The sequence below is a fragment of the Abramis brama genome, assembly GCF_963993115.1.
Source record: "Abramis brama genome assembly, chromosome: 1".
NCBI lineage: Eukaryota > Metazoa > Chordata > Actinopteri > Cypriniformes > Leuciscidae > Abramis > Abramis brama.
The window spans coordinates 32,954,853-32,967,827 of NC_139963.1; the positions used below are offsets into that span (position 1 = coordinate 32,954,853).

The following is a 12,975-nucleotide window of genomic DNA, read 5'->3' on the forward strand; positions in this document are numbered from 1 at the left end:
ATCTGGTCTGGTGAAAAAAGCAAGATAATGGATCCACTCTAGTGGAGGATGCAAAGAATCGGTCCATGCCAATCTATCCAACTATGACATAAACTAACAATTATAAAATGAAATATTAGCAGTAGATACTAAGTTAATACTTCCATTCAGCAAGGTCACATTAAATTGATGTGACTGTAAAGGCATTTATAATGTTACATTTCAAATAAATGCTTTTGAGCTTTCTATTCATCAAAGAAACCTAACAAATATTTCCACACAAAAAAAAAGTATTTAGCAGCACAGCTGTCTTAAGCATTGATAATAATATGAATTTTGAGCAGCAAATCTTCATATCAGACTGATTTCTGAATCTGATTTCATGTGACACTGAAGACTGGAGTAATGATGAGAATATTTTAGATTATACATTTTCACACTATTAATGTTTTTACTGTATTTTTTATTAAATAAATGCAGCTTTGGTGAGCAAAAGAGACTTCTTTCAAAAACATTTTAAAAAAATCTTACCAACCTCAAACTTTTGCACGGTAATGCATGATGCTTGCATAAGTATTTGTCTGAATAAATGGCTACTTTTAAATGGCCGTCAATGGAGAAAAATACTTTTAGCCTGCAGAGTGTGTAGTTACAGTATCTACTAGCAGAGGCTAACAGTCCTTGCCAAACTTTGACCCCTTTGTAAGTTGTTATTGTGATTTTTATTTTAAAGCTGTTATGTAGCCTTACTCTCTTTCTTTCTCTCGCCTCATCCACCTACTCTCTCTCTCTCATTTCATCCCACCGAGAGCCTCATCATCACCTCTGCTTCCCTACACAGTGTGCTCTTGGATGCGAGGGCAGCCTCTGTAAATTCACTCTGACCTTTTCTCATTGCATATTCTTCTACTGTAAGAGTTCGTAACACAGTCCTGTGGACTTTGTGTGTGCTACATATGCTCTCTGTGTGCTCAGGCCACAGGCCGTATGGAAGCTACTCTCTTTTTGTGCAAGTGTCATCGCCACCATGAGCTGTATTCAGAGGGGGAATATTAAAACAGCACCTTATGAATAGGATGTCATAAAAGAGCCCCTGCTTAATTAATAATGGATGCAAAACTTGGGGGAAGGCGGACAGGAAGGGTTCTTTGGTGTGCCAGTGTTGCAGCTGACTGGCAGTGCCCTGCTGACCCGGCGCTCCAGTATCATTCAGGTCACAGGTGTCATCCTGCCAATGTCAACTTCTGGTGGCAGTGCTCTGTAGACAACCCCCAGTATCTACCCGGAATAACTGTGATTGTAAACAGGAGGGACAAAAGAAATCTGATGCCGAAAATATACATAATCTATATAATACTAATCAATGGTGAATTTAATGTTATAATAATAAATGATATAATGTTAAATGTTATTAATATATGGCTTTATTATATATCATATTTTATTTATATTAAATTAATAAAAAATAATATTTTATTTAGGTTATATCAAATAACAAAATTGAAAAATAAATGTATCCTTTTGAATCTACACTGTTCAAAGGATTTTTATCATTTTATTTGAAAGAAATTCTTTGAGTTTAAAATAACAATTATTTGAAATAGCAATAGCTTTTATCAATTTATGCATTCTTGTTAAATAACTTTAACTGTTAAATTTAAAAACAATCTTACTTTTGAATGCTGGTTGTGTGTGTGAGTTTGTGTGTGTGTGTGTGTGTGTGTGTGTGTGTGTGTGTGTGTGTGTGTGTGTGTGTGTGTGTGTGTGTGTGTGCACGTGTGTGTGTGTGCACGTGTCTTTTTTGCCTCACACATCTGCAATGTGAAGTGTATTGTAATTTTGTGCTGTGGATGCAGTAGCAATCCAACTGGTTTCAGACATTTAGGTTTTTATTTCTGATTTCTAATGTTTCCTTTTACCCATAGAAAAAAGTTTCAAATTTAAATATTGTAAAGCTATATGCTGGCTATTCTCACCCACTTCTCATTGCCTCGCCTGTTCTTTTAACATGTAAAATACCATTGATATTCCTCTGTGACCTTCTCTTCTGCTTGTTTTAAATGTACTTCCACTTTAAGATTATTTTGCACCTTGTATTTGTGTTATTGCAATCAACATTAATTCCCAATATGTCTGGTAATGCTTATTTATAGCAAACGTGGCTGACTTCTCTCTTTTTTCTTTTTTGTGTGTCTCTCTGAAGGACCCGCGCAGTAAGCACAAGTTCAAGGTCCACACGTACTCCAGCCCCACCTTCTGTGACCACTGCGGCTCTCTGCTGTACGGACTCATCCACCAGGGCATGAGATGTGACCGTGGGTATCTCTCACTTCCACTGAGACGCTTAATCACACATAATCATTTTTCTGGTAGAATTTCATGAAATTTGAGGGCTTTTCACACTGCGCTTAACCCCGGGTTATTGTCTTTCTTAACCCTGCTTTTAACCCTGGGTAAAGGAACATTTCACATGTTTTACTAGAATGAGTTTGAAAAATGAAATTAGTGTTTAGTCCAAAGATTAGTGTTTAGTCCAAAGCTGATCCCAGGATGCAAGTTCTTTTTGTGGAATGGATGTTGTACGTTTGACTATAGGACATCAAAAGCTAGGATTCAGTAGTGTAGTTGTCACATACTCTGCATCTGTTATTAATAAATTAATTAAAATGTTTCATTCTCAAATCATCCACTGATGCATTCTGACACCCCTAACTTAGTAATAATAGCAGCACATTGTTAGATTTTGAAATGTGTTTCAGTACTATTCTGTTTTCTGATGCCATTTGTACAGAAACCATGCAACCCTAGTATGATGGTTGAGTGATTTGTGTGTGTTACCTATCCCTGCGAGGCGAATATCCTGAGTGAGAACATAACCAGGCTGTATGAAGTCCCGCTCACAAAGCACCTGAGTGAAAAGAGATTTTCCATCTCACGGTAGCCAGCCTCTTATCCAGTGTCCAATACATAAAACATTCAAAATGCTTCACTCACTTAGCAGCTGTCTGAGCCTCCGGGGCACAGATATTCACCGCCTCATTCCTGATTGTTGGCTTACACATATTCATTGATATAACAGCATATTTACCGGCCGCTCTTTACTCTTATTAATGTGTGACAGGCAGGTAGGCAGACTAACAAGTCTGCATCTTCAACTGAAACCTGACACAAAGTTGTTATGGTTGCAGACTGAGAGAGCTATAATTACCTTTGTTTAATTTCCAATGCATGAGTCGTCTTCTCCGGGGCCCTCTACAGTGTTTACACTCCAGCTATGGCTTGCGCTCCGTCACACTTCTGACTGAACTGTGGAGAACTGCTGCAGTGCATGAGGAATTACAGTGTGTGCGTGTGTGTGTTTGTGTGTTTCACAAGTATGTTCTTGTGTGTTTGCTTGTTTCACAGTCATTTTCAGAAGCAGTCTGAATTCCGGAGTGCTTTTTCGCTAATTGATATGTAAACTTAAGTTGAGTCCGACTGCTTGTGTTTGGCCTGTGGCATCCAACACAACAAAAGCATCATAACAGTGAATTCATCATAAAGCCCCTATTGACCTTGCTGTAAAGACCAGCTTCGAGTATTTCTGATGTAGCTGGTTGGACTTGCTTGTTTAGCTAGTTAGGAAGCACACCAGCATCCAAAACACATGTGCTGGTGGCTATTGATGTTTTTAGCAGGAGAGTACAAACTGATGACTGGTTTGTTCCTGGTCAGATATTCAACCTTCAGGAAAGTTCTAAATTCTAGTGAGTCACCTCGCTGTCCACTGCATTCATGCCTGTTGGCAGTATGTATATTTATAATACATAATATATTATTTGTGACCATAATAATATTATGCTCACCAGAAAAGAACAGTCATACAGTCATATTGAGAAATGTTGTCACTTTTACGTGTGCCTTTTTACTTTGTTTATATATATATATATATGTTTATATATATATATATATATATATATATAAAAAGAAAAATAATATATATACATATATATAATATTAAAAAATATATATATTAATACTGTGTCTAGTTACCTGGATGATCCACAACTGTTTTTTGATGGTTGTTCATGAGTTCCTTGTTTGTTCTTAAGGAAATTCCTCCAGCTCCCGCAAATTCTTTGGGTTTCCAGCATCTTTCACATATTTGAACCCAGTGACTGTATGATTTTGAGATCCATCTTTTCACACAGGACATTTGAGGGACACATATGCAACTATTACAAAATGCTCAAACATTCACTGATTCTCCAGAAGGAAACGCAACACATTTACAATGTGAAAACTTATTGAAGATTTGAAGATTGTACTTATTTTGTCTTGTGGGAAACATGTAGGTATCTTCTGTAGCTTCTGAAGGGCAGTACTAAATGAAAAAATATGATCTTTTAACAAAATAAGAAAAATTAACATTTTACGTCCTGTTAATGCAACGTGAATGGGGTCATTTTTATAAATTCAGCTTTTATTTTGTCTTGTGGACTATATGTAAACATCTTTTAATGTAAAATATAATATGCAGGACAGTACTCAATAAAAAAGATAACATGCATTTTGAATGATCCTTCTTATTTTGTTAAATAATTAACATTTTGTAGATTCTGCAAGGTGTATGTAGACTATAATATATATATATATATATATATATATATATATATATATATATATATATATATATATATATATATATATGTATGTATGTATGTATGTATGTATGTATGTATGTATGTATGTATGTATGTATGTATATATATATATATATATATATATATATATATATATATATATATATATATATATATATATATATATATATATATATAAAAAGTGATATTACTTTATATTACTGACATTTGATGCAGTCTACATGTTGGTCTGAGATTTTTATGGCCTTAACATCTCATGGCTAAACATGGCCATTCGTAGTTACAGAATTGGCTCAACAGTCCTTTTTGGTAGAAGGAAAGCACCTTCTATATATATCTATATGTAGTCATCATCTTTTACACATGCGTGTAAAATTGTGTACTTTGTCTGTGCATTTGTCGTTTGGGGTTTTGGTGTAACATCTCTTCCTCTTTCTGTCTCCTGCTATCCAGACTGTATGATGAACATCCATAAGCGCTGTGTGGCCAACGTGCCGAGTCTGTGTGGGACTGACCATACTGAGAGGAGGGGCCGCATCCAAATCACCGCAGAGATCAAGAACAATGTGCTCACCGTCAGCAGTGAGTCACCGCTGCCCACTCACACACATTTCACTGCTGCACACATGTGCATGGAAGCAAACACTCACTCGCGTCTTCCAAAATCGCTGGGGGATTCTGGACCTCCTGCTACCACACACATGCCTTCATTTGACCCTTGAAGAGCAGCCAAAAATGCACTTTATACGGCACATCTTTCATGAATACTTTCAGTTAAGGCATGAAGTCTGCCGCCTGTGAAGGCTTGTGGGCATTTTTTCTTAGTGTCTGATTCCTCCTAGTGGTGAATTCAAAGCAGCACCAGATAGCAGGGACCTGCATGCACCATTTCAGGGTTTTAAAACCTTATGGTGCTGATTTATTGGAAATGCCCAGCTGTATTTAAAATAAATAGTTCACCCAAAAATAAAAATTGAAGCATTACAACTTCATGTGCCTAAACACAAGCACTGATTGCTAGACCACATCTCTTGAATGTAATCAATACAAATTTTTTTTTGAATGATACTATTGTCATAATTTGAGCACAAACAGGTATTGAGCGCTATTGTCAAGTAGGGCTGTCGCGATATCAGATTTTCACTATACTATTATTATGACCAAAAGAAATTCACAATAACGATATTATCGCAATATATATATTATAGAAATTTTGAACAAAAATTGTTTATTTTGTGTTCTCTTTTTTTCGGCAAATGAATCACACTCAAAATACGAGTGCAGTGAGGAGAAGAGAGAGTTTGTAACCAAAACTGTACAAAAACGTACAAAAAGAACTTACTGTTGATCAGGTCTTCCTGTAAACTTGGGGTGTCTAAAGGCCCGTTCAAACCAAGTACGATAACGATAAAGATATAGTTCTAAAAATCGTTCTAAATATAAAATGAATTGCAGAGTCCACACCACAAATACAACATTAACGGCACAGAGATAACGGTTTCAGAACAAGTTTTGGTTACTCTTTATTTTAAGGTGTCTTTGTTACACTGTAATTATCCATTTAAGTACTGAGTAACTACATGTAGCCTACTAACTCTAGGGTTAGGATTAGGGTTTGGTTTGGTTTAGGGTTTGTAGCATGTAATTATGCATAATTTATAGTTATTACTATAGTAACTGCATGTAACATATGTAAAAATGACACTGTAAAATAGTGTTATCCAATTTTTTTCTAGCTGATGAACGATAAAAACATTGAAAGCCAATCAGAATCCATCCTGCTTTAAAGAGCTGTAAAACTGCTGCACGCTTAGAATAAATAAACAGAACGATTTCGTCCACTGGAGTGGACGCTTATATCGTTATCGTTATCTTTATACATTTTTCGAACAAACAAACAAACAATCTGTTTAAAACATCAGTGTAAAAGAACTGTAAGGTGTACCAGATGATAAGGTGTCTTGTCAAAACGTACAAGCAAAATCAAGAAAGCACATAAGGGGATATAGAACAACAAAATAGCTCTGATGTCCAAAATGCAGCATGTGACAGTGATGAAGTGAAGTGCATTCGAGCTCATTGTGAAATTCTATAGGATCCGTCAAACATGTATTACATTACACGTGTCCATGGTAACACAAGAAAGCACACTTAGTCTCCCTGTCTCTCCTTGGCATTAACACAAACATGCCTCCAAAAACAAAAGCACAAGCACGTCGCTGAGGACACAGTCTTCTGTTGCATCCAGTGAGAAAAAAAGATAAAAACATGGTAATGCTTTCTGTGTCCAACAGAGGGCGATATTCTCATTCTCTCAGCAAGAACCCATCTGAGAAAAGACTCATCTGCACTCCCCATATTGATAGTTCACCCAATACGGTTTCAAAAGTCTATGCAATTTTTCCACTGGAACACACAAGTTGAATTTGTTTTGAAGAGTCTCCACCCATCTGTTTCCATACAGCAACAGTTCATTGTTTATTAGTCACGTTATCAAACATTCATGTAATTCATTATGCTGCTCGAATCAAGAGGTATCACTGCATGAGACTCATGAAAACCAGTGGTACTAGATGTTATTGACACCCAACAACCAGCATCATGTTTGATTTGAGAGCTGCATAATGATTTGCATGAACATAACTTAATTTTTTTGTCTGTTTATCACATATTGCATGACGTCAGAAGACTTGAAATATACTTTTATGATGCGTTTATAGTGCTTTTTGGAAAAAGTTGTGCAAAGAATCCTCAATATTCTCCTTTCGTATTCCAAACTTGAAAAAAAAACATACAGGTTTGGGATGACATGAGGGTAGATGATAACAGAATTGTCAATTCTGGGTGATCCATCCCTTTAACCTTTGTAAACCCTTCACATTGTATATGAAAATTTTATATGATAATAGCGTTTCAAGCAGTTTATTAAATGATATCTATAATAAATTTCCACTTACTTGTTATTGTATTGATATAAAACTATAATATCCATGGGGAATTTCCACTTAGTTCTAATTTCCACTTAGTTACACTTTTCAAAGCTGAAGATGAGCTCAATTAAATTAAATTTCTGGAAGACAAACCAAGAGAAAATTGATCAGTTTGCAGTTAAAGAGATTGTTGAGCAAAAAATGAGAATTCTGTCATCATTTACTCACCCTCAGGTCGTTCCAAACATGCTTCTGCAGAACACAAAAGGAGATGTTTTGATAAATGTTTTTTTCCATACAATGTTGTTTTGGACCCCATTGACTCTCATCTTGTGGACAAACACACACACAATGAGTTATTCTTCAGAATATCTTCATTTATGTTCCACAGAGGAAAAAAATGTTAATGTTATACAGGTTTGGAACGACATGAGGGTGGTGAATGATGACAGAATTGTAATTGGCTCAACAATCCCTTAAATGCTTTCTGAAGGAAAGTAGGCTTGGATCTGTGCATCAGTGGGTGTGCATAAGTGACATTAGCCTCAACACACTGCTCCATATTCAGCCACGCGTCCCTTTTCTCAAGCTCAATCCTGGGCTATTTCACCCCGCGAGCCTCAGCTCTCATTTTCCCTTAGAATTAACTAACAGCCTTTAGCCCGCTAGCGGCTAATGAGCTGAGCTGCACCATGGAAAGAACCGAGGCACAGACAGCCCTGAGCGCAAAAGACATTTTTAATCCATCACACTGTCCTTTATAATTTAATGTCACGCGACGTTGCCGCAGATCTGCTGAGCGTACAGTAAGATGAATGGGGCATTTCAAAGGCCTGTCACTTAAAGCTAATGAATTGACCAATACCTGGATGGAAACGGGGCTGCCGCTCTGCCTTTAAAAGGTCCTTTCCACCTCATCTTTCTCACACTCACACTCTGTTTGACCACCGGAGCACTTGCAGGTTGATAAATGTTAGTGAGGCACACTGGGTGACCATGATTAGTGTGTTGTCAGCACTTGCTATGTGGCTACTTTTTGTGAATGAAGACTTGCGTCAGAAAAACATTCTTGTCCTTACATAAGCTTAATGGATCCAGTCAGTTCTGGATCTGTTCCGAGCACCAGTAACGCTCATTTTTCGACTAAATCGACCACTTGCTATTGAATTGCAGTGCTGTTTTTCACCTAGAGGGAGCAGTGCTGCTTAATTATTTGCAGAAGCATTAATTATAATCCTACAGCCTTTTGCATCTTTTGCCTGTTAAAATATCAACTGTGTTATATGCTACAATGTTAATGAGTATTTTTTAATCAGCTGGGTAACACTGAGTTTCCTACATCTCTGAGCCACAAAACTGAGCGTATCTTGTAGGTCAAAGCTTTTGATATCTTCATGCAAATATTCTTACATGGTCAGTGATCCCGCTTGCTTTAATCGCTCCGTGTGGAGGGCTTTCCGAGCGAACATGTTGTGTGTGTGTGTGTGTAGCATTTATTAGCTGGCAAAATAAACCCTGCTCTGTGAGCACGACAGTTCACGCTGAAACTCATCTCTCTTCCTGTATCCGTGCTGCAGTACGCCGCTGTCTTAATGAACAGCTAAGCCTACCTTCACACACCACTCATTATGGAAATTACACTAGCCACAAATCTCATGGCCACAGCAGCCTCCTGCATTAATTGTTGTACTGGTCAAGTGCTGAGGTCAACCCCAATTACTGGGATAGTCTGTGTGCATTCGTAGCCCCATATGGCTCTGAGGGCTCATGAGACACAAGAATAAATGACTGACAGCTATTCGCTCACATCTGGGGTCTGTAGTTAGTGCTCTTGAGGGGTAAAGGGTTCACAAGCTTTTATCAGATGCTTGACATCCTATACTGAACATTTTTTATTCAGTATCTTTTTGTTTTCTAGCAGAAATATAGATATCCTTAAAACATGATTAAATTACTTGAGAAGGGAAATATATATTGATACATATTTTACTAAATGTATTATTTTTTATGTATTTATTTTTCTAGTGACTTGAATCTTTTGAACTGGCTCACTAAAAAGATTAATTCACTGATTATTCTTATGTGTACTTGTATGGTGTGTATGAATATTTTGTGTAATTTTTAATGTACCCGGTTCTGTCGAAATGCTGGCGATTGAGTCCATGACAAATTTCCCTATCAGGGGCAATAAAGTATATTTCATTTTATTTCATTAGTTTAGGGATTCTTTCTGCACGTTTCATTATTCGTCAGGAGCTGCCGACAATTTACTCTTTGTGTGTTATGAATGAGTCATTGAATTATTCACTTGATTGAGTAACACTTACTTGGTAAATCTACTAAGAGTCTCCGGAAAGAAGCGTTTTCCCACAAACAAAGCACATCTATACTACCGTTCAAAAGAGTCGGTAATATTTTTTAAATGGTTTTGAAAGAAGTTTCTTCTGCTCACTAAGGCTACATTAATTTATCAAAAATACAGTAAATATAGTAATATTATGAAATATTATTAAATTTAAAATAACTGTTTTATTTTAAAGTGTAATTTATTACTTTGATGGCAAAGCTGAATTTTGAGCATCATTACTCCAGTCTTTAGTGTCACATGATCTTTCAGAAATCATTCTAATATGATTTGATGCTCAATAAACATTTCTTATTATTATCAATGTTGCACTGCCTATTAGTTTTGTGGAAACCATTTTTTTTTTCAAGATTCTTTTATTTTTATTTTTTACATAACAATACAAAGTCTTTACTGTCATTTTTTATCAGTTTAATGTATCCTTACTAGGGGTGTGACGAGACCTCGTGTAGTAGTCGAGACCCGTGCCATGACGGAGTGTGAGAGTGAAGTTAGGATAGAATATGGCACTGCTATGCTACGTTTACATTACGCCTCCACTGTCGTTTTGCTTTTTATAGAAATAAAAACCATTTAATTCAGTTGGATAATGGTCACTTCAATTCCATCCAGCTCATCCAAGACGAGCTGCAGAGTTGTACGTAGATTTCACTGATCACGTGATGAGAGTAAGTGATGAGATGACTGACGAGACCATGGCGGAGGATCCGTTGCACAACAGAGCCTAAGCGTCTTACATATGTCTTATCTTGTAGAATGCGCACTCAGCATCGCCACTCCCTATTCACAGAGTACGTGCGATCATGAAAGCAAAAGCAAAATGTGCGCATTTAAACGCGATTTCAATACCCTTCATTTTGAAAGCGGCTCCCTGATGCATGCAAATATCTCCCATTATGAACCAATCTCTTAGCTCTGTATCATCCTTGAAGAAAAATGTGGTCTCTATTTGCACTTTGAATATGGAGAGAGTACTTTGATTATGGTTGCACTTAATAAGACTGAGGGAAAACTGTGTCATTCATTTTTACTTATACTGGTTTTTTTTTATCAATTTGTGGAAAGGAGTTCAGTTAGGAGGTCAGAAGTTGTAGAAGCTCATAAATCATGTACAGTAAAGTCTGAGACTCCAATCAGTTGAGTTTGTGGCAAAGCCTTTTACAGTGCTTGAGTATTGTTGTCTTTTACTGCATTTGATAATTCATACTCAGAAAGTAGAACTGAAATGAAATTCATTGCAAGATGATTAGTTCAAACATTTCAGTCATTGAGGATTCGTTCTCGCGAACTCAATCTCATGTCTCGTCTCGTGAGCTAACTGTCTCATCACACTCCTAATCCTTACTGAATAAAAGTATTATTTTATTTTTTTAATCTTTTGAATGATAGTGTATCATTTGTCTTCCATTTTGTCAACTGCTCGGCATTACTTTTATCAAGCTGTAGACAAAAAAAGCGACAATAATAAAATGAGTTAGGAGTTTCAGTAACATCCTTACATGATTTTAATTGTGAGATTGACTCACATTTTGGCTTGAATGAACAACATCTCGTTTAATGTTGTCAGCAGATCCTTGTTAATGAACAAGATGCATAATTAAATCAGTTCTTCTTCAGACTCCACAGTGACTCTTTCAGAGAATGCTCCAGTTTTTCAGTTTGTCCAACAAATGAAATGCTACTTCAAACTGGACCTGAACAGTATTGGAAGGCAGGAAGATAACTTTGCATTATAAATAATGCATTTTTATGTCAGTTCTGCTGAACTCCAAAAACATTAACAGTGCTTAAGATGTGATATTTATTGATCAAAACTCCAACAGAAAGTTGCAACGTAACTGACACAAACTGTAATAACTCTTGATTTAACATAAAGATTTTGCTCTGCATTGATTGCACACTAACAAAAGTTAAAGTACTGAAATCTTGGTCTTTAGGTCCTTATGTGTCTGTGATATACAGTATCCTGTATTTCTACATTACAGTTAAAGAAGCGAAGAACCTGGTGCCCATGGACCCAAATGGCCTCTCTGACCCCTATGTCAAGCTAAAACTCATCCCTGACCCCAAGAGTGAGAGCAAACAGAAGACCAAGACCATCAAGTGCTGCCTGAATCCCACATGGAACGAGACCTTCACATTGTAAGGAAGCTTAGTGGTACAGCCAAAAGATCAGTAATTTGTTTGTCTGGGAAATGCAAAATCAAATGTTCAGCTTGATTTCTTTGTCTCCGTCTCTCGTCCTCCTCCCTCCTGCGCTCTGTGTCTTACAGTAATCTGAAGGAGTCTGACAAGGACCGCAGGCTGTCTGTGGAGATCTGGGACTGGGACTTGACCAGCCGGAACGACTTTATGGGCTCTCTGTCTTTCGGCATCTCGGAGCTTCAGAAGCAAGGAGTGAACGGATGGTGAGAAAGCCTGCTGACACATACATATACATCTGTGGAAATGAGGAAGTCCCCGAGGGGCAAATAGATTGTGTACACACTAACATTAAAAAGTTTGCATCAGCTAAACCGCATTGGAAATCACAGGAATTCACAGACATGCGGCAGTTCATACACATCTAACTGGTTCAGTCATCTCCTCTGGATTTGAAGACTCTTGCTCTTTCAGAAGTCCTCAGCTCTTCATCTAAGAGCTCTCCACTCCTGTTTGTTCCGCTCACACACATTCCCGTCCCTGCTCGAACACCTTTAAATGCCTGGCGTGTCGGCTAGGGTCTGTGTATTTTTGAATCTGCATGAGCCCCTGTGAACGCTTAAATGTGCAGGTAATGTGACAGAATTGAGTGAAATGACAAAGGTCAGATCCACATTAAATCTTTGCTCTCTGCTTCATGTTTTCTCTCTGTCAGTCTTTTTTTCTTGTACTGTAGCCTATATTGTCTAGTCAGTACAAGTATCTAGAGACTGAAGTATCTAGTAGTTCTTTCTCACCTAACAGATAATGTTCCACAATCAAGGGATATCATTATGTGTAAAGGTTGTGTAAACATTAAGATTACGTTAAAAATATATTAAAGGTCCCCTATTATGCAAAATTCACTTTTGCATGC

At 37.1% G+C, this 12,975-nt stretch overlaps 1 protein-coding gene across 2 annotated transcripts in view; it reads left to right on the forward strand.

Annotated features, from left to right (window-relative positions):
- The window catches only part of prkcbb (protein kinase C, beta b), a 125,245-nt gene that overhangs the window by 49,868 nt on the left and 62,402 nt on the right, over positions 1–12,975 (forward strand). For both annotated transcript variants that reach the window (XM_084086772.1, XM_084086771.1), the window contains exons 4-7: positions 2,183–2,294; positions 5,076–5,204; positions 11,903–12,059; positions 12,191–12,325. In XM_084086772.1, coding sequence (XP_083942898.1) covers positions 2,183–2,294; positions 5,076–5,204; positions 11,903–12,059; positions 12,191–12,325 — 533 coding nt within the window. The remainder of the gene's footprint in view (positions 1–2,182; positions 2,295–5,075; positions 5,205–11,902; positions 12,060–12,190; positions 12,326–12,975) is intronic.